At 43.5% G+C, this 24,987-nt stretch overlaps 1 protein-coding gene and 1 long non-coding RNA gene across 23 annotated transcripts in view; one reads left to right on the top strand and one right to left on the bottom strand.

Annotated features, from left to right (window-relative positions):
• Positions 1 to 8,228, bottom strand: part of LOC143845308 (uncharacterized) — a 32,889-nt gene extending 24,661 nt beyond the window's left edge. For both annotated transcript variants that reach the window (XR_013234356.1, XR_013234355.1), the window contains exon 1: positions 8,095 to 8,228. This is a non-coding gene — a long non-coding RNA (uncharacterized LOC143845308). The remainder of the gene's footprint in view (positions 1 to 8,094) is intronic.
• Positions 8,229 to 8,368: 140 nt separating this feature from the next.
• Positions 8,369 to 24,987, top strand: part of PTPRK (protein tyrosine phosphatase receptor type K) — a 533,907-nt gene continuing 517,288 nt past the window's right edge. For 5 of the 21 annotated variants that reach the window (XM_077353446.1, XM_077353455.1, XM_077353463.1 and 2 more), the window contains exon 1: positions 8,372 to 8,737. In XM_077353446.1, coding sequence (XP_077209561.1) covers positions 8,635 to 8,737 — 103 coding nt within the window. In that variant the 5' untranslated portion in view covers positions 8,372 to 8,634. Of the gene's footprint in view, positions 8,738 to 24,987 lie in introns of all 21 variants that reach the window. The other 16 variants (XM_077353555.1, XM_077353536.1, XM_077353573.1 and 13 more) reach the window with 6 other exon arrangements.

A 24,987-nucleotide genomic window follows, 5' to 3' on the forward strand; every position in this document is an offset into this window, starting at 1 on the left:
TTAGTACATTTCTGTTAGGAGGTTCCCTCATTAAACTGTTTATTGAGCCTGCAGAGATTCATTTGGTGTTTACTTGCCATTTCATGATAACTACTACTACCCTTTCTCCAAATTTCCAATATGCCCATCAAAGAGCCCTACACTACAGGATCAGGTAAATAAAGAAAACAACTGAATGTCACTGACTGACACCAAAGCTCCCTGGTGATGTCTCTTTAGCACATCATTGAGGAACTATGGCTTAACAGGACTTGGGAAGAAGATCTGCCTTTGCTTCTGTAGTTGATGCCAGGAAATAACATCAAGAAGGTGCTGGCCTCCCTACCTGGGAATCCATCCCAACCCCCCTAAGCACTGACTAGTATCCCTCAGTAAGAGTTTAAATTCTAAAGAGGGGGGAACTTTTAGATGATTTTAAAACCTAAATTAAATTTATAATCTGATAAATGTTTAATTTATATTATTTTATTATTTTAATCCGAGCGGAGCGGATTAAATAATCGGTTAAGGGCCCTCAGCGTGGGCCCTGTCCGTGATGGGGAAGGGTGCTCATAGGCTCCTTCCCCCGGACTGACACTCGGAGGGCCCAATTGGCAGGTGCTGTGCGCCTGCCAGTTGGGCCCTCCAAGTGCCAGTCCGGTGGCAAGGGACCAATTGCGAGCCGCGCACAGCGAGGACTCGCAATTGGTCCCTTACCGCCGCAATTTCTTTTTTTCTTTTTTTTTTTTTTAATAAGATTTTTATTTTTGTTTTCCAAGATTAAAGATAATAAAGTACAGGCAATCTACATTGTTAATACAGAAAAAGAAAGGTTATGCTCTTCATTTGATACATTTAGTCCCCCGTTTCAATCCCCTTTTGTAATATTTAAAGATAATACAATGCAAATAATCTACATTATTGATACAGAAAGAAAAAGATTATGTTCTTCGATTGATACACTTGATACCCCGTTTCAATCCCCTTTTGACTTATTTTCTTAGGTAGATCAGATAAGAGCCCCATTGTTCTTGAAAAGCCTCTTCTCTTCATTTAAATTATAAGACTCCACATGGCTACAATATTATAGACTTTTACCCAAAGCTTATAAAGTTTTTCACCTTTCCACCACATTTAAAAAGAGAAGTTTCAACATTTGTTTGCATAGTTTTTAACACTTTTAACAATCATAAACAATTTGTACTTAACGTGGTCTCAGAGCCATCCTCATTTCCACTAGGGAAAAGAAAACAAAAGAATAAAAGCCTACTTAATTGTATGGAAAAAGAAATATATATATATGTATAGGTTGTTAAGGTTGTAAGCTATATAAGTGTACAGTATTAAATACAAAAAATGATTAGATAGAGTCTTCATTAGTTTGTAAAATAAGGTCTTCGTTAGTTACATTTACACCTCCTCAGTTAGCTGCCTCCTGTTAGTTATGCTTTAAGTTTAAGCTGAGAGTCACTACAGAGATATGTTAATTCAAATTCAGCTTGCCTATATGGCTACTGAAGAAAGCAGGAGGAGGCTTAAGGGGGTCTCATATCGAGGCCTGCCGCATCTTGTTGTTCCCACTGACCCATGTTCGAGTGGAGTTGTAGTCTTTCCCTCGGTGTATACATCGGTGAATCTTGAAACAGTTGTACCTCCTGGGCTCCAATATCAGTACAGTTTTTTTTCCAAGAAGCTCCTTTCAGTCGATTACTTTCACAGCAGATCCATATATCTTTTGATTGGTTCTTGTATACTGTTGTTTTGGAGTGGCTGTATGTCTTCTTGGGTAGGGAGTCCTTATCTAGGCTGCAAAGCTCCAGCATCCCCTTTTCCATCTCCATAATTTCCAATTTCTCTTCTACTGGTAATTTTCCACCTTGTTTAGAGCTATCATCAGCCACTGTTATTGATTCATCATTCCTGTTGGAGACTTCTTCCTTGCCGCCCTTGAGCTCCTTGAGCATATCTTCACCTTGTTTAGAGCTGTCATCAGCCACTGTTATTGATTTATCATTCCTGTTAGAGACTTCTTCCTTACCACCCTTGAACTCCTTGAGCATATCTTTAAGCAAGCCATCTATATGTGCTTTCAGGTCTTCTGTCTGTAGTTCCAGTAGATAAGCAAATCTCTTTAGCATGGACATTTTGTAGGCAATTTTGCATATAACCAGTAGAGGTCCTACGGTGTCCAAACGAAGAGCAACAGTCTGTTTTGGTATTACAGTAATGTCTCACCAGCTGTCGTCCGTCGCTTTAATGACCTGTTGAAGCTTTTCCGAGCCAGTTCTCGTTCTGGCAAGCAGCTCTCGCGAGATTCTTGTATCTATTTTTTCAATCTCCGATTTATAAGCAGTGGCGAGGGGATATTCTGGCTACCTTAACTCCTTTCTTTACCTTCTCTCACATATCTTTCTGTATCTCTAGCTTGCTTAAGTTAAAGAAAGCAGCTTTGCACGCCAAGAGTTTGTTCCAGAAGAGAAGGTGCCGAGGGAAACCCCCACTCACTGTTTGTAGGCTTGATCTGATGTCTGCCAGTTGTTTTCACTCCGGAGTTGTAATGAGTCAAAAGTCTTGCAAGGAGGAATCCAATTAGCTTTGAAGATTAGAGTAAGAGCTGTGTAGATTGCAGAGTTGTAAGGAAAGATGAAAGTTTTAAAATGGCGAACGGCACTTACTGGACCCTGTGCACACTGAGCTTGCGTTCCAGGGAATATTAATTTCCCTGCGGAACAGAGAGGCCCCAGAGATTCACAAGGAATTCCTGAGTTGATGGTAGGTGGATTTGCGTATCCAAAACCCGATTCTGTCAATCACAGCAGCGATTGACCCTCAGTGGAACAGGAGCTCGAAGTATTCAAGCTATCTAAGTGCCATAGCTCCGCCCTCTTCTTCACCGCCGCAATTTCTAATCGCGCCTCCTGACATGCCCCCCTTCCTGATTCCTTACCTCACACCGCCCGCTGCCATTTCCACTCTCCCATGCGGCCCGGACGGCCACTCCCTCGCGGCGCGCCCTCCAACCGCCAGCTGCCGTGGCCCTGCCGGCGGTGCCATGCCTCCCCCTCGCCAGAAGCACCCTGCGACACCACCCGTGGCGCCAGACGCCACACGCTGCCGCGCCTTCGCCTGCACCGCCGCCCTGTGCCCCTGCGCCCCGCCCGGACTCCCACCCTCCAGTGCTGCTCGGACCAACTCGCCGCCGACCCAACCGCTGCCCAACCTGGCCACAGAACTGCTCCGGTGCCCACAAGGTGGCCCCCACGGTAGGCTGCGCCACTGGACCACACTGCACAGCCCGAGCCACCCCAGCCCCAGCGTGCCTCGCCAGCCCTGCTAGCGCCCACTGCATTAAGCATGCAGCGGGCTTATTTACTAGTGTATATATATATATATATATATATATATATATATATATATATATATATATATATGCAAAAGTTGGCGTGAAACTCAACATCAAGAAAACAAAGATCATGGCATCTGGCCCTCTGAATTCCTGGCAAATAGATGGGGAAGAAATGGAGATAGTGACAGATTTCATTTTCCTGGGCTCCAAGATCACTGCAGATGGGGACTGCAGCAAAGAAATTAAAAGACGCTTGTTCCTGGGGAGGAAAGCTATGGCAAATCTAGACAGCATCCTAAAAAGCAGAGGCATCACCCTGCCAACAAAAGTGCGTTTAGTCAAGGCTTTGGTATTCCCAGTTGCAATGTATGGCTGCAAAAGTTGGACCATAAGGAAGGCCGAGCGTCAAAGAATTGAGGCTTTTGAACTCTGGTGCTGGAGAAGACTCTTGCAAGTCTCTTGGACTGCAAAGCGAACAAATCAGTCAGTCCTAGAGGAGATCAGCCCTGACTGCTCCTTAGAAGGCCACATCCTGAAGATGAAACTCAAATACTTTGGCCACCTCATGAGAAGGAAGGACTCCCTGGAGAAGAGCCTAATGCTGGGAGCGATCGAGGGCAAAAGAAGAAGGGGACGACAGAGAATGAAGTGGCTGGATGGAGTCACTGAAGCAGTAGGTGCAAACTTAAATGGACTCCGGGGAATGGTAGAGGACAGGAAGGCCTGGAAGATCATTGTCCATGGGGTCGCGATGGGTCGGACACGACTTCGCACCTAACAACAACAACAATATACGTATGTATGTATGTATGTATGTATGTATGTATGTATGTATGTATGTATGTATGTGTATTTGATTGTTTTAATACTTAGGCAATAGGCAATATTCTCTCTCACCAGATCTAAAGAAGCTATTTTAAGGGCTATGACCAGTCCCTTCCCTCTGTTTACAGTGTTCATTAAAAAATAACTGTAGCCATATTATTATTACTTATATATAAACAATGCTAGTTCTATGCAAATGTTCACCAAAAACTAAACTTGCTCCATATTCCAGTGTTCTGGTCAATGAGTGTAAATACACTGGGAAGATTGACAAACTGTAGGCACTTATTCTTAAAATTTAGAAAAATTATATGAATATTATATATATTTCCTCTTGTTATGCAAGTTTGTTCAAGACACCAAAGTTCCCTTCTTTAAAAAAGCAAAGAAAGGAAAAACAAAGTTCAACCCACAAAAGCATGTAAAAAGCTTTACGCCCCCCCCCCCCCCCGCATATCTCTGGTTATAGATTTTCATCTATTCAGATATCTAAGGGGAGAAAATTCTATTAAGGGGATACAGAAGAACTGCATTCATCTTTAATTCAGATGCCAATGTTTGTTCTTTTTATGCATCATTTTAAGGGCTGTATATAGCCCCATTAGAGTAAGTGACAAGGCATCCACTGAGTAATGTCATGTAGAGGTCATACTTTATAGTGCATTAAAAGTCAAACACATGGAAAATGGTGGAACACCTACTAGGTAATATGGAAACCAAGTGAATCTAACAGGACAGTGATAAAGGGCAATTGATGTGGAAACCGCTTTCAGCATTGGGATTATGCAGTGCAATGTAAGCATGTTTACTCAGAAGGAAAGCCCACTGGGTTCAGTGGGACTTGCTCTCTAGGAAGCACACTCAGGATAGCAGCTATAAGTCACCATCTTAATATGTTTACTGAGACATCAGTTCCACTGAGCACAAAGGGACTTAGTCATATCCTAACCATAAGCTGGCACTAATGTTTGTGACAAGACAGCCTAGTCGGAGCGCTGTCTGGGACAACTCTGGGTATCCAGCCTGCGCTTCCACCACCACGGACCAATCCTGGGCGTGCCCGGATTGGGCAGCCCCCTGGAGCGCTTGCCTTCAGAAACCAGGCACAAGGCGCTTGTCCAGCCTCACCGCCGGATGCTTCCTGGCTGGCAAGGAAAGTGCTCCCATGACTCCACGCCTTCACCACCACTCAACCCACCTGCCAGTGGCCATGCTGTCCCAGCTGCCAGCACACCAGTCACCCCACTCGGCAACGAGCCTGCCACCTCCGACAGCACGCGCTGGGCCAACCACAACCACCAGCAGGCATGGTCCACTGCCACCAGTGCTGCAGCCCACTCAACCAACGCGGCCAGATGCTTCTTAGCCGGCAGGGAGAGCGCTCCTGCAGCTTTGTACCTTTGCTGCAGCTTGACCCACCTGCCAGAGGCCATGCTCGCCCAACCGCCAGCGCACCCATCGCCCCACCCCCCAGCAGCCCCCCAGCATCGCCCCACCCCCCAGTGGCCTCTGATGGCACGCGTTGGGTTGACCACCAATAGGGAAGTTCCATGGCTTCCAGCCAGTGCTGCGCCCCACTTGACCACCGTGCCGCCAGTGCTTCAGGTATGTGAAGCCCCCTCGGACTGCGTGGCCCGCTAGTGCCTGTTGCATTCCTGGATGCAACAGGCTTGACTGTGGCAAAGACGCTGGATTCTGAACACACTGATGTTATCAGTTCCAGTTACAAAAATGCTCCTCCACCTTGTCATTGACTTGCAGTCAGGACAAGCTTTCTCAGCCAATTGTGTGGGGAGTTAATTAATTTTAGATATATTTTTAATTTTAAAAATTGAGTGATATGACCATATATGGGAGTCCTGCAAGGTATGTACTCTCTTTTTAACAACTTCACAAAGGGGGCAACAGAGAGGCATAGGCCTGTCCTAAACCTGTCCCTGGCCCCGTGGAGCAGGCCGCTGGGCCGTTTCCGGCATTGGGGGGGGGGGGCTACAGAGTAGTATAGAGCTGCCCTGGTACTGTTCTTGGTGTTGGGGTGGGGTGACAAAATGGCATAGGCCTGCTCTGGTCCTGTTTCTGGCATGCATGGGTGATAAAGTGTCCCTGTTTCTCATGTTCAGGGGGCAGAGGTAATAGAGTGGCATAGCCCTGCCCCAGCCCTGTTTCTGCATGTTCCCTTTGGTGAAGAAGAGCAAAGTGGTAGCCAGCCCCAAGTGCAGGTATGGTTCTGTTCACAAATCAGCTGAAAATATTTATATGTGGTCACTTCCTGAGCTGTGGGAGTGGCTTGGTGATGTCACATCCAGTGGGATTATCTGGATGATGTCACTTCCGGTGACATGTGATTTCTGGGGGTGTGGCAGGAAGGTGTTCCCGTGGGCATCACTTACAGGGTTTCTCGAATTTTGAAGAATGATTCAGGTAAAAAGGTTGAAAAAGACTGCAGTAGGGTTTCCAAGGTAAGAGATGTTAAAAGGTGGTTTACCATTGTCTGCTTCTGTCTTGGTGGTTTCCCACCTCAAATACTAACCAGGGCTATCTGCTTAGCTTCCAAGTCCAATTAATTTATATAGCATTTCTCAGTATATGAATATTCTTATTTCATTTGGCTTAACGTTACTTAATACAGAGGAGTGAACATTTATTTTCAGCCTGAATGGGCAGCATTTATACCTAGCAATCTAGCCCCTATGCAACACCTGTCAGTTAAGATCCCTTGAAGTATGTCAGAAGCATTCCAAGGCACACTCGTTTGGGAATAAGCCCCTCTGAATCCATTTGGATCAATATGCATGACTGGGCTACACATCTATGTAGGAATCCCACTGAAATTATGTTCAGAAAAGTGGCATATTAGCTAAGCCGTTCAACTATAATGTCTGCGCAACAGGGCACACAAATAAAAAGAGCATCAACAGCGCTGGACTGCATGTCTACAGTCCTAAACGAAGCAGTAAAGCCAACAAACTCAGCGGGAGATACTTCTGAGTAACCAAGCACAGGAGCAGTCTACCAGTTTAGCGATCTGATATCAGTAGCTCGTGCCCTTCTATTGGACCACAAGCCCAAGCACCTTTCTTCTGCTACCAAGGCCTCCTTGAGTATATTTAGTCCTATCTGTCCCATTTCCCCCCACCTTGCCATTCCCAGCCTATAAACCACTTAAAATGCAGCGACCCTTCCAATTAGCGGGGCTTTTGCGGATGTCAGCTTTGAAAGACTGGGATCCAGGCAAGATGCCTGCCTACAGCCACACTCGGAGACTGAGTAGCCTTCCTGACCCAGAGCTCACACCGCGACTCGAACAAACGGGGAACTGACTGGAGCGCCTCGTTCTCTGGGCCCCCGGGACAGCCGCCTCTCCCAGCCTCCCGAGCGGCAGCCATTCAACAAGTGCACCTTTGCCCGCTCGGGAGAGCCAAGCCCCCAGGGTGCAGCAGAGGCTTAAAGGCAGCCGCAGGGCTCGGGCAGGAAAGAGGAACGGGGGAAGCGCAAGGATTGCGCGGCTCAAGACGCCAACTTACAGCGCAGCCCTCGAGTGTCTCTATGCAGGACTGGCACGCACCCGAAATGAGGAGGAAGCCGCTTTCAACGCGGCTTGTCTGTGAACGAGCGGCACTTGCTCCTGGGTAGCCTGGCGGAAGGCTGAGCTGTGTGACTAAAATCCCGGCCTCCCTCGGGGAGTAGTGGCTTTTGTTAGCCGCTCTCTGACTGTCAAGAAAACCTTCGTAAAATCGCAAACGTTGGCGGAAGAAATCGATACAAGGCAAATACTCCATCGCTGCGGGTTTTCAGATTTCAACTTTCCTTCCTCCCTCGCCTCGCCGCCCCCCCCCCCCCGGTTTCCCCGATTAAAAAAACGTGAATCCCTATCCACCCCGCGGCCCTCCTTCCCCCTCCAGTTCCAGCCGCTTCCCTTTCTTCTTCGGAGGCTTCACACTCACGCACGGCTCTTGTCTCTCTGGCTGCCAAAGGACCCTTGCCGAGAGAGCCGGAGGGAGGGCGGGAGAGACTCGGTTCTAGCAGTCAAGGCAGCCACTGAGCACCCCCTCCCCCCACCCACAACTGGACCGCCTTTCCGCGCGAGAGCAGCAGGAGGCGCTGGCGGGCACAGCTCTGCCCGGTCTTGGACTCCCGGCCGAAAGGAGTCCCTCATTCCCTCAGCCGAGCGCTGAGCACCGGAGGGCTTGACGCGCGCGCTCGGCTCCTCCCTTCGCCACTCGCTGATTAGCAAAGTAACTCCGGAGCGAGAGGAGCCGCTCGCGCCGAGGACGGGAGCGGCTGGTTCGGGACTCCACTTGCCCCTCGGGGAAGCTTCCCAGGTCAGCCGCCGCGGAGGACGGCGGCGGCGGCAGGGAAACTGTTGCGGAGGGAGTTTCTCAGGGCAGCTGGAGGAGCCGGCGCGGCCAAGGGAGGCGAGCGTTTGTTGGCGGCTGCGGCGGAGAAACGGAGACTCCTTGCAAAAGTTCTCCAAAGTCGCCACCATGGCTCCGGGGGCCGGAGCAGTCGGTTTCCTGGCGGCGCTCGCCTCTTTCGTCGCCCCCTCGGCTGCCTTTCTCGGAGCAGCCCGGGGCCAGTTCTCGGCAGGTAAGCGGCGGCTGCGTTGGAGGCGCCCCCCTTCCGCTCGGCAGCCCTTCCTTCGACTCCCGCCCCCCCTTTAGACTCGTGGGGGGCCTGGGGGATGGGCCGAGAGAGAAGGCGCTCAGGGTCCCACGCCAGGCTCGAAACTTCGCGGGCGGGCGCTTCTTTGCTGCCGACCTGGCTCAGCCCAAACGTCCTCGTGGACCGGCCCCCCTCCTCTGGGCCCGAGGCGCCTTGGAGGAGCAGGGCCCCCTTTCCCAGGAGCCCCAGGCTGCCGAAAGGCTCGGTGCTCCGCTCGGGAATATTGGGGCAACGGCCTGAGAGGTTTCGGGATCATGGGTCTTTGGAAGGGGGAAAGCCATGGAGCTGGGCAAGCGGCAGATCGTTCGAAAGCACTCCCCCCCCCCCATTTCACGCGCGGAAGGGGTGGCGGCGGCTTTTGCAAAGGGGGGGTCTTGTTGCCTGGACATATCTGCAAGGGAAGACCTCCTTGGCGGCTGCCCGCTTTGCAGGGTCTCCTGAGGCCACTCCTCGGCCCCTCTTTCTGGTCAGCTTTCCAGGTCGTGCTTGCATCGCCTTCGCCTCTTCCATTGTGGAAGTTGTGCCTGTTTCTCTTTCGTTGAAGTGCACCGAGCTCGGGTCGACGAGAGTAGGGCGATAACGGCGCGCACAACGGCCGCTCTGAAAGGTTTCCCCAAAGCGCAGGCAACAGCGGTGGGTAAAAACCGGACTGCAATTCACGAGCGGTCGGAATCGAGGATGGGGGAAGAGATTCTCTTAAGGCGCGATCGGCTCTCCTCCCCCTCCCCCCCCCCCCCCGCAAGTTTAGTCGTCTCTTTCAAAAGCGGCGACGTGGTCGCGAAAGAGTTAATGAATTGAGAGCTGTGTGATGTGGGTTTTCTAAAGCAAACAGGCTGCGCCCAGCAGCGAGAGGCCGATTCTTGCTTTCTTCTATTTACTTAGCGTTGGGCTAACTTTTGGCAGCGGGACTGATCTCGGCTGGTTAACCTCAGAGGCAGCGACTTTACCTGGGTGAATAGCGGGGCGGAGCTGCCGGGGACGCGCAGGCTCTGCTTGCCTGGACGTCAAGAACTTTTGGTGTCTGTGACCGACCGCCTGATTCTTTGCAAGCTGCCCTTGCTTTCCTTTTAGTTCAGCCTTGCTTGTGCAAAGGCAGTGATTAAGAGAAGCCCAGGGAAGTCATCTGAAGGTTTTAGCAGGGCTGGTTTGGGGAGGGGAAAAAAGAAGCAAGTTGACAGCAACACAACGAAATGCAGAAACTCCCAACAAACCTGCTTATCCAGTTCAAGGGCCCTGCTCACAAATCCCAGACAAAGTATTGGATTTAACCACTTCCTATAGCCTGATCTAGTGGCTGAGCTCACTCATGCAGAATCTGAATACCATTCTCAGTTTAACATGCCTGCATCTCACTGAACATGGGCTGCTCGCAGTACACTGGCAGTGTTGTATGTTCTGCAGAAGAACAAGTGAAACTTGAACCACTGCTTCCCAACTATATTGCATGCCCTTCTAATTGTACAGTAGCAGCACCATTCAGACTGCATGGAATGGTTCCCTTCCAGCACCAATGGGTATTAAGCAGCATTTAGAAGATTAACTTTGAAAGACGCACTATTTTTCCATTTTAGCAGAATATCTCTGTAAATTGATGTTTGAATGGGAATGCTGCTGGGATTCTAATTGCCCCTAATTTCCAAAATTGGCAATATCACTTTTTATTGTATGTTAAAAATGGTAAATGGCAGGTAGGTGCATGTGTCCTTTGTTCTTCTTGATTTATTTTAAAATTGGTGTATTGCCTTTCCAAGTTTAAGATGGGTGTACAGAATCTGATAAAATAAGAATACATTGCAATAATATAAAATATATACATTAGAAATATTGACCACAGTAACACAGCTATTTTTCTTCCTAATGTAAGGCTGTGAAACTTTGTTCTGTGTCACCTTTAATTTTTCAATAATATGGCAAAGGGGAGAAGTAGCAGCTGTATTCAACATTTTTATGTGTTTCCTGTGCCATATACAGTATTGACTAACCACCTCATTAATGCATGTTTACCATCACACCTCATTTGTGGCTGTAATAGTCAGAATGCTGCCAACTCTGTGGTCTCTGTACATGGCCTTTTCACTCAAATGCTGTTTATTAGGACTGGTTCCTCCATCTCCCCAAGGGAAGAAGTAATGCAGCTGTATTTTAAGCTTCTACGGGGTTTCATGATTTAGAACTGAGAGTAACTGCCTGCTGGGAGAGATTGCAAGAAAAAAAGCAGTACTAGGGGTTGCTGGAGCAAAACAAAAACAAACAGACCATGTCTCTTAGGTGCTTATCTTCCAGACTTCCAGCATTAAGGTTCCCCAAGGCTTGTGATTCCCCCCCCCCCCCCCCGCCCTTTACTTGGTAGGTGAACCCTTGAGTGAGCTAGAACTGTTTTCTAGGTTGTGCAAGATGTTTTATTGTTCTAAAGTTCTAATGGCTCACTTACTGGTTCATATTTTGATTTGGAAGGAAACAAAAAAGTTACCGTTTTTGGGTGCCGCTACAAGGATCTGAAGTTGCATGATCCCCGAACATTTGTTTACAGATATTCCTTGCTATCCCTGATAACTTTGTGTAATTTTTGTTCTGTCTTTTCTTTTTGCCTTGCTTACATTGCTTTGTCCTTAATTTACTGGTGTTGAAGCACTCAAGATATGGAATATAACATGTTTACTATTTGTCACTCCTTGTTTCCCTTCTGGTAAATCAGATGAATACATAAGATTGTCAAGCACAAAATAACATATAACTTGTATATAATGCTATATGTAACTTTATGTAAGTGCCTAGCTGTGTTTACACTTGCCCTGTGTTAGTATAGTGGCAGGTTGCATATATTGGTCACCCTCATTTATTGTGTATCATAATTGGTTTCTTTATCTCTCTCTTCCACTGATAATAGAAACTTGGTTATCATTCTTGTTTAGTATTCTGTGTTAACATTATCAGATTCCCTGTACATGTTGACTGTCCTGATCATCATTTAATTAACATCTTTAATAATCTTAGCCTACCGGATGCAATTTCAGTATCCTTTTGATGGGCCTTGCCAGTAGGTTAATTGAAATTGTATGTAATCTCTAGATTATGTCTTGAATTAATTGTCTGTTTTCAATATAGGAAGGGCTGCTAGGTATATGATAATCAGTGCTGATTTTTTTTTGCATGTTATGCAGTGTATTGTATTAATATTTGGTCAAAATATGCTCCACAAACCTGAGTGAAAATGGCTCTACTGCAAGTGGCTTTCTTATGCCTTCATTCCTTTCCTCAAATGTATAAAACACTTGTGGGAATTGAAAGTGGCTGGATATGGAACAAGTTAAAATAATGTGTGGGGAAAATGATATATGGAGCAAATAGCAAAATGTGAATATAAACATGTTTTTTTTTACAAGTTGATTCCACAATCTGTGGATATAATTGAAAATAGCTAGGTATCTATTAAGATTTTTGTATGATGTAGTTAGAGGTTTGTGTGTGTGTGTGTGGGGGGGGATTGAGTCTTGTCCCTCTCTTTGTGAGATTACTCATTTAGCGCTGCTGTTCTCTCTTCGTCCTGTCGTAGTCTTTTACGTGAAAATGAATGTCACACAGCCCTTCAGTTTATATTTTGTATGAATTTTACATTTGGTGATAGGTTAGGGTATGTGTGCCAAGATGACGCAGGAGTCAAAAGATAGGAAGAGGTAATAAGTCACTCTTTTAATGAATGGAAGCTAGATGTGCTTAATGGAATGCTCCTCCCACTTTTATTATATCTGGCCACAACATTCCAGGAAGTACAAATTTCCAGCAGAGATTCATGTGATATTTCACAGTAGGGACAGAATATTATTAAATATTAGATATAAACATTTAAATGTTATGTGTTCAAATATGATAATTATTTTTAATGGGTGAATAGCAAAAAAGTTGCAAATAGAAACTTTTTAAAAAGTTACTTTTTAAAACCAATTATGTAATTGTAGTATCTTTTGCTATGCTAGTAAATAATAAAGTAGGTTTTTAAAGCCAAGATTTTGTCATTTTTCTAATTGAAAAATTAGACACAAATGGGCCTGTGGATTGAATTTAACAGCCACCATTTCCCCCCAACAAAATATAAGTCCAGTAGCACCTTTAAGGCCAACAGAGATTTATTCAGGGTGTTAGCTTTTGAGTGCGTGCACTCTTCTGCCTTGTCTGAGTAAGAGTGTATGCACACGAAAGCACATGCCTTGAAGAAATCTTTGTTGATCTTAAAAGTGCCAGTGGACTCAAATTTCGTTGTGCTACTTCAGACCAACATGGCTTGAATAATTTTTTCCCCAAGTTAGTTATTCTTATTAGAAGAATTTCAATTTGAAATATGAACCAGCTTTTGTAAGCCCAAATATTTTTATTACAATCTGTGGCACAAGTTTCTAAACTATGAAGTAATTGTTAATTGTGAAACTTATTTCCTTGTGGGAAAAATCAAAGTCTCTGAGAATTCATTGTAAGTGACAGTCTTGAAGACTTGGTGAACACAACTGAGCTGCATGAGTGGCAGCTCTTTGAGTGAAAAAAGACTGCACAAGGTTGTATTGGGGGAAGGGTTTATTAACATGATCACTTATTCCTGGGTCATGACCCTCTTAACTCTCTCCCTTCTTAATCTTGTATGTGATTTAAGGCCCTTTTTGCACAGTTGCTGGAGATAAGCTTAACACTGCATATCTACTATCACTAGGTTCACTTGCCTCAGTTGAAGAGTCTTGCATGCAGCTTATAACTTTCCCTAACAGGCTGTCTTTTCTATACATTCCACAGCCCAGCCAAAAAACAAACAAACATGACTGTAATTGTAAGGTATCATGCGACTAACTCCAAATCCTTGCAATAGGATGATTGAGCTAAAGAATGCCAAATTAAAATGCAAATACAAGGAAAGGTACTGAAACAGGTGTTAAGCTGTTCCTGGTATCTCTGGTTTTGCATAGAAAGCTAATCTTTTGAAACCAATTGGTTTTTTTTGTGAAGCAGAAAAAATGCAGGATACTTTTGTAGGTTCTATAACCTTGCTGGCATTATTAGCCACAGAATGAAACAGAGGTTGGTCTTGTAAATTTCGTTTGACCACTTAACCAAAAGAAATAGAATGAAGGTTTTCATATCAGGAGTCATGTTAAGCATTATCACTTAAAGAATTAAATACCTCATTGAATTGCCACTTAGCCAGACACTGCAATTAAAATGTATCAACCCTGAACAGGAGATTTTGGAGGATATGGTTAGAGAATGCTGTAATTGAGGCCATGCTTATTTCTATGATCTAATTTGCCTGATGCTTGTCTGAATGCAAGAAAGCAGCTTTGTTATCACCTCAGAAAAGATCCTGTATAGACCCTAATGTAGGACTGAAGTAACATCATGTAAGAAAACCATACACATTACTTCTGAGCAATTTCCATTAAAGGAACTCTCACTTTAGGAGTAACATCATAACCATGTATGTTGAGAGTTTCACACAGTAGTCAACCGTTTGTCCTTTAACCACAGGAACATTTGTTATATCCAAATACTTCACGGGTATAAGGTTGCCAGTCTACAGGAGAACTGTAGACTGGTGTTCAGTTTTATTTAGGGAGAACTCTTGAGACCTAACTGGGGGTTAGTAGCTCTATTAAGCAGAATTCTCCAGGAAATGTTTTAAAATGTCTTCTGAAGCCACATGAAAAATCATTTCTCCATGTTATGCCAAGAGTCCATGATACCGTAACATATTAGCATACATACCATGTACATACATTTCTTCACATTTCCACAATGACATCCTGAGGTAAGGTGAGTTTGAAAGACAAGCTAATTCAAAGAAACCCAATGTGTTTAATTCCAGATAGGAATTTGAAGCAAGTTTTCCTGGTTCAAGTATGCTAGTGTGACACTAGCTTTTGATAAATGTTTTTAAGAGTTTCAAGAACTAGCAATGTGTCTATATTTGAAACCAAAGAAAAAGAGTATCTGCTACATACAGTGGGATGATGCACTGTTTGGTCACTAGTGTAAGTAGTCAGAAAATATGAGCTTGTAAATGTTAGAATTGTGACGACTGTAGTTTTTAAAAAATGTGTAGATTTCTTGAAGTACTACAGATTTCTTCCTTACTAATTTTTAAATGAGAACAAAGGCTGCCTTTGACTATGAAACAATAATTAGTCTGTTTTAAGACTTTAACAAATGAACACTAACAACGATCTATCATAGGTAATTCTGTCTTCTTTACGAGAGTATAAGTAATTCATTAATTACTCATTACCTGAATAAGTTCTAATATAATGTTAATGAACCATGAACAAATTCCCTGTTTTATTGGTAAAACTGTGCTACAGGACCACTGTGCTTAATATAATTTAGTTAATATACCATCCAGTATTTGAATTAGTCCATTGTGCTGAAAGACTTACAGAAACAGTGTCAATAACATAGGGCCTTTTGGGTAATATTTTTAAAAACTCATTAAAGTAAAAGATATTTAAATGTAATGGCAAGTTGAAACTGGTAATGAAGCAGCAGTTGACTTAACACTGTGGAAACAAGAATAAAGTTGGTATCTAAACCATAAAGTGTGGATAATTGATGAATGTAGTCCTTTTGCCAATGTCAATGTTTCTGTAGACCCACTGCCCCACAGTTCGTAGTCTGTGGACCTACTTTGGAAATGTAGGAGGACGATGGGGGAGGGGACACTAATTTCCTCACATAACGTCGTCTACTGTGTGATAACATTATTGTCCTTGACAGACTGATACAGACTACTGACAGGTAGAAAATAGCAGGCAGACTAACACCCTCCCCCCATACACATGTAAGTTGTTTCTTGGTAAATAGATGCCAGATGACCTCACAATCTACTCTCTAACTTTTCTTGACTTGTATCCCCAGTGGGATTATACTCTCTAGCTGACTCACATGGATGACACAACTGCATTTATGGTTTGAGAGCCAGTTTGGTGTAGTGGTTAGGAGTGCAGACTTCTAATCTGGCATGCCGGGTTCGATTCTGCACTCCCCCACATGCAGCCAGCTGGGTGACCTTGGGCTAGCCATGGCCCTGATAAAAAAGTTCTGACCGAGCAGCGATATCAGGGTTCTCTCAGCCTCACCCACCCCACAGTGTGTCTGTTGTGGGGAGAGGAAAGGGAAGGCGACTATAAGCCGCTTTGAGCCTCCTTCGGGTAGAGAAAAATGGCATATAAGAACCAACTCTTCTTCTTCTTCGAGTAAAATAAAGTTTATTTTTTTTACTATTGTAAGATAATTGCTGTGGCATTTGTAAATTCATTTTAAACAGTTAGGGAGTTACTCAAACAAAAACAAAATTGTGACTCATTCATGAATTTCGCTATGAAAATGGTTGCTGACGTGCACTTGATCAGCAAATCAAATGACTTGTTATGTAATTGAATGGTGGTTAATCTAATTAAGACAAATTTACATCTTGGACTACACCTAGAGATTTGAGAGAGATTATATTTTCTGCACCACCACAGATTAAGCTTTAAAGAAATGCCTATTATAACCATTTGTCAAAACCTTTGGAAGTCATAAGTTCTTGGTTAACTGTGCCTATTAAAATGCTTGAGTCTACTGTGCTCATTATATTTTGGCACATATAATTGGTGGTGAAGTTTGCACCCTTAGTTGTTAAACTGCTCTCTTTCTGAACCAATTAAAGCATTTGTATTAGAAAGGAATCTTGCTCCCTGTAGTTTTGAAGTAGCCAGCTTACTAGTCAATATTGATTTTTACATCTTTTATATATTTTGAACTAAGTTGCATCTTCTCCAGCACTAAAGATCAGTGAAACATCTTTTTTTCATTTCATAGGACCAAAATAGACCAACATTTGTCATTTAGGGACTGAAATCAGGTAAAAAAAGCTAATTCTTATGATGAGGTTTTTATACCCAACTTTTCCTAATCTTTTTGTTAGGTGTGAAGTCCTGCCCAACCCATCGTGACCCCATGGACAATCATGCTCCAGGCCTTCCTGTCCTCCACCATTCCTCAAAGTCCATTTAAGTTTGCACCAACTGCTTCAGTGACTCCATCCAGCCACCTCATTCTCTGTCGTCCCCTTCTTCATTTGCCCTCAATCGCTCCAAGCATTAGGCTCTTCTCTAGGGAGTCCTTCCTTCTCATGAGGTGGCCAAAGTATTTGAGTTTCATCTTCAGGATGTGGCCTTCTAAGGAGCAGGCAGGGTCACCTTGCAGTCCAAGGGACTCGCAAAAGTCTTCTCCAGCACCAAAGTTCAAAAGACTCAATTCTTTGCCGCTCTGCCTTCCTTATGGTCCAACTTTCACAGCCATACATTGCAACTGGGAATACCATAGCCTTGACTAGACGCACTTTTGTTGGCAGGGTGATGTCTCTGCTTTTTAGGATGCTGTCTAGATTTGCCATAGCTTTCCTCCCCAGGAGCAAGCGTCATTTAATTTCTTTGCTGCACTCCCCATCTGCAGCGATATTGGAGCCGAGGAGAATAAATGGAGGTAGTGACATATTTTATTTATTTAAATAAAATCTGTCACTACCCCCATTTCTTCCCCATCTATTTGCCAGGAATTGGGAGGGCCGGGTGCCATGATCTTTGTTATCTTGATGTTGAGTTTCAAGCCAACTTTTGTACTCTCCTTCTTCGCCCTCACCAACAGGCTCTTTAGTTCCTCTTCTGCCATTAGAGTGGTATCATCTGCATATCTGAGGTTGTTAATATTTCTCCCTGCCATCTTGATCCCAATTTGTGACTCATCTAACCCCGCCTTTCTCATGATGTGCTCCGCATACAAGTTAAATAGGTAAGGTGACAGTATATAGCCTTGCTGAACTCCTTTCTCAATTTTGAACCAATCTTTGATTCCATGCCCGGTTCTCACTGTTGCTTCTTTTCCTGCATATAGGTTTCTCAAGAGACAGATAAGATGCTCTGGTATTCCCAGCTCTTTAAGAATTTGCCACAATTTGTTGTGCTCCACACAATCAAAGGCTTTAGCATAGTCAATGAAGCAGAAGTAGATGTTCTTCTGGAACTCCCTAGCTTTCTCCATGATCCAGCATATGTTGCCAATTTGATCTCTAGTTCCTTTGCCTCTTTGAAATACTGCCTGTACTTCTGGAAGTTCTCGGTCCACATATTGCTGGAGCCTAGCCTGTAGGATTTTGAGCATAACTTTGCTAGCATGAGAAATGAGTGCAATGGTGCGGTAGTTTGAACATTCTTTGGCATTGCCCTTCTTTGGGATTGGAATGTAAACTGACCTTTTCCAATCCTGTGGCCACTGTTGAGTTTTCCAAATTTGCTGGCATATTGAGTGTAGCACTTTTACTGCATCGTCTTTTAAGATTTTGAATAGTTCAACTGGAATGCTGTCACCACCACTAGCTTTATTGTTGCCCAGACTTCCTAAGGCCCATTTGACTTCACATTCCAAGATGTCTGGCTCCAGGTCAGTGAGTACCCCATCATGGTTATCAGGGATGTTAAGCTCGCTCTTGTATAGTTCTTCTGTATAATTTTGCCATTTTTTAAAAATCTCTTTTGCTTCTGTTAGGTCCCTACCATTTTGGTCCTTTATCATACCCATCTTTGCATGAAATGTTCTCTTCATATCTCCAATTTTTTTGAAGAGATCTCTGGTCCTCCCTCTGATCTGAACCACAATTGGCTCCTGGTCTTGTTTTTACTGACTGTATAGAACTTCTCCATCTTTGGCTGCAGAGCACATAGTCAATCTGATTTCTGTGTTGACCGTCTGGTGTTGTCCATGTGTAGAGTCATCTCTTGGGTTGTTGGAAAAGAGTGTTTGCTATGACCATTGTATTCTCTTGACAAAATTCTACCAGCCTGTGCCCTGTTTCATTTTGTACTCCAAGGCCAAACTTGCCTGTTATCCCGGTAATCTTTTGGCTTCCTACTTTAGCATTCCAATCCCCCATGATGATAAGCACATCATTTTTTGGCGTTGCTTCTAGAAGGTGTTGTAGGGCTTCATAGAACTGATCAACTTCATCCTCTTCAGAAGCAGTGGTTGGGGCATAGACCTGGATTACTGTGATGTTGAATGGTTTGCCTTCGATTCGAACTGAGATCATTCTGTCATTTTGGGGATTGTATCCCAATACTGCTTTTCCTACTCTTTTATTATGAAGGCTACTCCATTTCTTAGAGATTCTTGCCCATAGTATTATTCCTGATGGTCATCTGAATTAAATTCACCTATTCCTGTCCATTTTAGTTCACTGATTCCTAAAATGTCGATGTTCAGTCTTGTCATCTCTTGTTTGACCATGTCCAGCTTGCCTTGATTCATGGATCTGATGTTCCAGATTCCTATGGAATAAAAATCTTTACAGCATCTGACTGTTTTTTCGCCACCAGTTACCTCCACAACTGAGCGTCCTTTCTGCTTTAGCCCAGTTGCTTCATTCATTCTGGCGCTACTCGTACTAGTCATCTGCTCATCCCCAATAGCATATTGGACACCTTCCGACCTAAGGGGTTCATATTCCGGCGTCATATCGTTTTGCATTTTGAACCTGTCCATAGTTTTAATCGCAAAGATACTGCCATTTCCTTATCCAGTGGATCACCTTTTGTCAGAGCTCTCAGCTATGACCTTGTCTGTCTTGGCTGGCCCTACACAGCATAGCTCACAGCTTCACTGAGCTACGCAAGCCACCACATCAAGGCGGCAATCCTTGAAGGGGTTCCTAGAAGGGGCTCCTAATCTTAAGGAGTCTCAAAATGGCTTACAATCTTCTTTCCTTTCCTCTTTCCATGACAGTTACTTTTTTGTTGTAGGTGGAGCTGAGAGAACTCTGAGAGAACTGTGACTGGCCCAAGGTGACCCAGCTGGCTGCATGTAGAAGAGTTGAGAATCAAACCTAGTTCTCCAGATTAGAGTCTGCCATTCTTAACCACTGTGCTACACTACCTCACATAATACATATGGTTGAAACCTAATTGTAAATAAATTGAACAATTTCACAGTCAAGAGTTTTTGTTGCTTTCTCTGTTTCCTATGTATCCTGATATGCTGATGGCAGGTTAGGAACCCCCCCCCCCCGAGCAGACTTAATGGGGGGCTTCAATGAGTAAAATAGACTCTGGAAGAAATCTACCTCAAGAAACATGGCATCTTGTTCTATAGGATCCCATAATCCTCAGCAGTGGTCATTTTGGACGTTGCTAGATAACCACAACAATATTGTTGAATTTTCAAAGCTTTGGTTTCTGTAAAGCAAAGCCATGGCATGAGGAGCAGAGGTGGAGGCCAAAACAGCCCTTGAAGGAGTCCTTTCCCTGATGAATGAGAACGTGGCCAGGGACAGGCTCAGTGGTGACTACTAGAGGTTCATTACTCATGCCCCTTTAGCTGGTACAGATGGCCTCTGTGCACCTGGGCCAAACTTTTCTAGGGTCAGGCTGCCAGGGTGAGGGAAAGCTGAATATAGATGAGCAGATAAATCTAGGTTGGTTGATGGATGGGGAAAATGAGAGATTTTGGGGGCCCCTAGGGAGAGGAACTAGAGGAAGAGACAGAGAAAAATGAGATGTGCCTCGAAGGTTCCCCGTTTATTTGGACTAACTTCAAGAACTGTTAGTTGGTTGTCTGTTCCGAGACTCCATTTATGTTTGTTATAGATTGTTCTCAAGACTTTTTGGGTTTTGCATGGTTTTGGTACTCGCATGGTTGACAAAATCTCAAGAACGTTGTGTCGGGTGTTCTGCATGTTCTGTTTCGTTGTGCTATGGAACTGTTATTATGGTGTGAAGGAATAGTATATATCTGGACAATTCTAGATATGATAAGCTTTGAAAAAAAGTACATGGCTTCTTCTCAGTAAAACATAGTAGACCTACTACATAATGATTGTTTTTATTGATATGTACAACCAATTGCTGTTTCTTTGTCTTAGCTACAACAGAAAAGGAGTCAACATGGATATCTTTTTAACTATGTGATTTTTACTTGACACAAAGTTTCTGTATTAAGAAGTGGAAAAACTGAACTAGGGTCTGTTCCTATATCTTTGAATATATATCTAACTTTCAAAGTATACATTGAAAATACACTGTGAATGGAACAGATGTCTGAGATGTCTGTGCTAAATATACTAATGGAAAGAATTGGGGTATAGCTATGGTTGCAGACACAGGTTAATTTCTGTGCAATGTGTAAATATCTAACATCCTGGAGTACCATGAGTTATACAGCTAGCCAGAGAATATTAACTTGGGATTGGTCAAGGAAATTGTTGCACAGCCTGTCATGTGATACCTGATTTTCAGTTCCTCTTTTCCTGTGTTTCCTTTGTAAAAGGAGGCTATTTGAAGATGGCAATCCTGTCTAAATGCCAGAAAACATGTACCTCAAGCCCCACAAGCAAGCAATTTTCTCACACTTTAAAAAGAATCCATGTCTAGTCTGAATCATTGGTCAGTTCCAGAATAAAGTTACTTTTCCAGCAGAACTAGGTGTAAGGAATTGGACTATGTAGTCTGATTTAGGTTTGAAGCAGAATTGAGAGTACATATGTTTGTGAAAGTGCTCATGTGATACTGGGGTTGCTTCTCTTAAATTGACAAACTATGTGCTTTAAAATCTTCAAATTGAGGCTGTCTACACAGTGATCCTGCAGATTTGGAAGAATACTGTATGTAATCATTAATGGCATTTGCGAGTCTTGGATATATGGCAAGGTAATTGCATAGATGGCAGTGTATGATAATAGCATCCAGATGCTAAATATAAACTTCTCATCCTTGACTTTTCTGAGTGTGGAGGCAAAAGTGTTATAATGTTCCAAAAAGTTTCCTAGGATGGCAAACTTCATCACAGTCTGTCACTTTCTAAACTACTTCCTGAAGACAATGGGGCAGGCTGGAAGAGATCCAGGAAAGAGATCCAAGCAAACATGACTGCGATCTGTAAAATGAAATGATGTATTTCATGCAGTTTGTAAAACAGTCTAAATGAGAAGATTGCCCTCAGTCCCCAAGACAGAGAATCCCGTTAGCAATCAAGAATTCAGGAAAGCTCCACAGAAACGCTTGCATTTAATTAGCTTGTACACTAGACAGTCCCTGGAGGATACACTAACATGTGATTGAAGTTGGTAAATGTTTAGTCAGTTCTTCCAGAAGCATATATTCCGATGTTTTCGAGAGTTTATTGGAAACCTGGTGCTGATTTCATAATTGGTCTTTAATTCATAGTTGTGGCTTGAGATTAGCCTCCCTGTGCTAAGAATTATGATGGCAAAATGCAACAGAACTGATCTTCAGAGCTCTTTTGAAGTGTTTTGTAAAGCCTTTAGAAATAATTTTAAGATTTTATCACCCACTCATTGTTCTGTTAGTTAAGACCACAGCAGGAATTCACTCACTAAATAAGCTGGCATTACTCTTCTCTTTGCTAATAGGCTGCAGCATTTGTAAATGTTGTTAATTTCAGTGAGGTTCATATGCATGTAATTTTGACACAATTATAACACTGTAGTTTTTTTGTTTATTGGTACTTTATAATGTCAAAATAATGTTTAACTGTAGTAGTATCAGCACAGTAGGCAGTAAACTGCTTCAGACAATATCTGCAGGATTGTGGCTGGGAGTTTTAATGCATCTTGTGCAAAGTGCCATCACAAAGAGCTGTTTACTAGCCTGGGATCACAGCAGAGGTATCTGTTGACAGTGAAAGGATATGGGAAGGTCAGTGGAGAGGCAGGAATGGAAGATGGACAGGCTCAGAGAACCAGATCGATGAGGTCAAAGTTGCCAAAGCATTTGCCATGCAGGTTAGTGTAAAGAAAACCAAATGGAAGAAGCCTAAATCTTGATCCCCTTTCATCCATTCTATAGTTGTATGGCTTGCCAAAAAGGTTTATCAAGGTGGAAACGGAAGGTTCCTAGTTTATTTATTATTCAATTTATAGCCCACCTTACTCCAAAGCTCAAGGCGGGTTACAAGAAAGTCATACCCCCAATATAAAACCCCCTCCCCTAAAATCAACAACCCAATAAACACCAAGATAGCAAAAATTCCCTTTTCCGCTCTACAAACTACCACCAGGGGGTCCGCTTGATGACCTAGTGGAGCCTGAGGGGGACCCAGTGTCCTTTTCAGTCCATGGTTAAAAGCCACTGACGCATAATGTTTCTCATGTATTTTCTCATGTTGTATTCTATATTGTGCTCATCAAGCTATTAAAGTTAGCTAGATCTTCATGATCTTGCCAGAGGAGAGGAAAGCTTAAGTGACCATTAGGTCTCCATGCATTTCTCTGGAAATACACTTAATTTAAGAAGAAGAAGAGTTGGTACTTATATGCTGCTTTTCTCTACCCGAAGGAGTCTCAAAGCAGCTTACAGTCACTTTCCCTTTCCTCTCCCCACAATAGACACCCTGGGTGAGGCTGAGAGAGCCCTGATATCACTGCTTGGTCAGAACAGTTTTATCAGTGCTGTGGTGAGCCCAAGGTCACCCAGCTGGTTGCATGTGTGGGAGTGCAGAATCGAACCTGGCATGCCAGATTAGAAGTCCGCACTCCTAACCACAACACCAAACTATGTAATAACGTTAGTTATTCTTAATGTTATTCAGTCATCTTTGGAAACTTGCTGTTAGTGTGGAAAAACCTTTTTTATTCCCAGTCTGCAGAACTAATTAGCTGATCTGGTGATTTGCTAGCACCAATATGGGGATGTGAATTTAAGTTAAACAGTACCCCCCGCCCCCAAATGCCCTTAACTTTCATCAATGCAGTAAAGTAGCACAACAGGCTGTTTGGAGGAAGCTGCAGAGTCTCCTTTCCTAGGAGCCTTCAAGGGAAACATTGACAGATATTTTTCTAGCATTTATGGATGCAATATGATTTGATACCCACTAGAACTTCCTTGGAGATTCTGTTTCTGATATCTACTGTCTACTATAAGGGTGCATTTTGAGTAGTAGACCAATAAAGAGAGTAATGTGTTAAACACTTACTAGGTGATATGTTCATGTTGACCTATCCCTCCAATGATTAATGTTGGGCCTGGAAAGGGGAGGGGCCCCAGGTGGGTGTGTACACAGTTTCTGCACAACTGTATTCTGCACAATGATGCCACTTCTGGGATTTATCAAAGCCTGAAGAATGTTGCAAAGGTTTCTCAGTGGTAAAAAAGCTGGTATAGGCTAATGGGGTCTAAACTTGCTGAATCTGAGATGAAAAAAGAGCTTGGGGTTGTAGTCAACGTATCAACCTTAGTCAACGTTTCAACCAGTATACTGTTCAGTGAAAAATGCAAATTCTATTTTAGGAATTATTCAGAGTTGGATTGATAATAGAACATCCCTGTGTAGATCTATGGTGAAACTGCATTTGGAAAACTATGTGCAGTTCTGTTCACTATCTCATAATACACATAACAGAGCTGGCAGAAGTTCAGCAGAGGGCAACTCAAGATGGTTAGGATTGTAACACATTCCCTGTAAGGAAAGGCTGAAGATTGGGAGGCTTGCAATTTAGAAAAGAGATGACAAGAGACTACTAAGGGAGGACACAATAGAGATTTATAAAATGAATTCAAGGGATGGAAAGAGCTGACAAAGAGAACTTTTTCTTCTTCTCCCAAAATGCTAGAACTGAAGATCATCTAATGAAGCTGTCCTGAAGTAAATTCAGGACAGACAAAAGGAAATATTTATAGAGTGAGCAATTACAATGTGGAATTGGCTTCCAGGGGGTGTAGTGAGAGCCACAGGCATGGACAGTTTTAAAAGGGAGAGACCGATTCATGAAGGATAAGTCTATTGCTGACCAATAGCCATAGTGACTAAAAGGAACTTCTATATTCAGAAGCATTAAACCTCTGAATACCAGTGCCTGGATTCAACATCAGGTGAAAGCCTCAGCCTCTGTTCCCTGTTGTTGGATCTCCAGAGGCTACTGTATGAGACAGGATACTGAACTAGATGGACTACTGGTGGATGAAGCATGACTCTTCTAAGGGTCTTATTGAATTCCAGTTCTGAGAAATTCATACATCATAGCTTGCTAACAGCTTTCATAGGGGTGCTTACATGTAAAAAAATCTGAATTGCCAGATTTCTCACCATCCAAAGCTTCTCTGAGCACGTATAAGGTTTTTTTTTCTTCCAGTAATGTTATTTCGGTTTACTTG

The sequence above is a fragment of the Paroedura picta genome, chromosome 1, assembly GCF_049243985.1.
Source record: "Paroedura picta isolate Pp20150507F chromosome 1, Ppicta_v3.0, whole genome shotgun sequence".
In the NCBI taxonomy this organism is placed as follows: Eukaryota; Metazoa; Chordata; class Lepidosauria; order Squamata; family Gekkonidae; genus Paroedura; species Paroedura picta.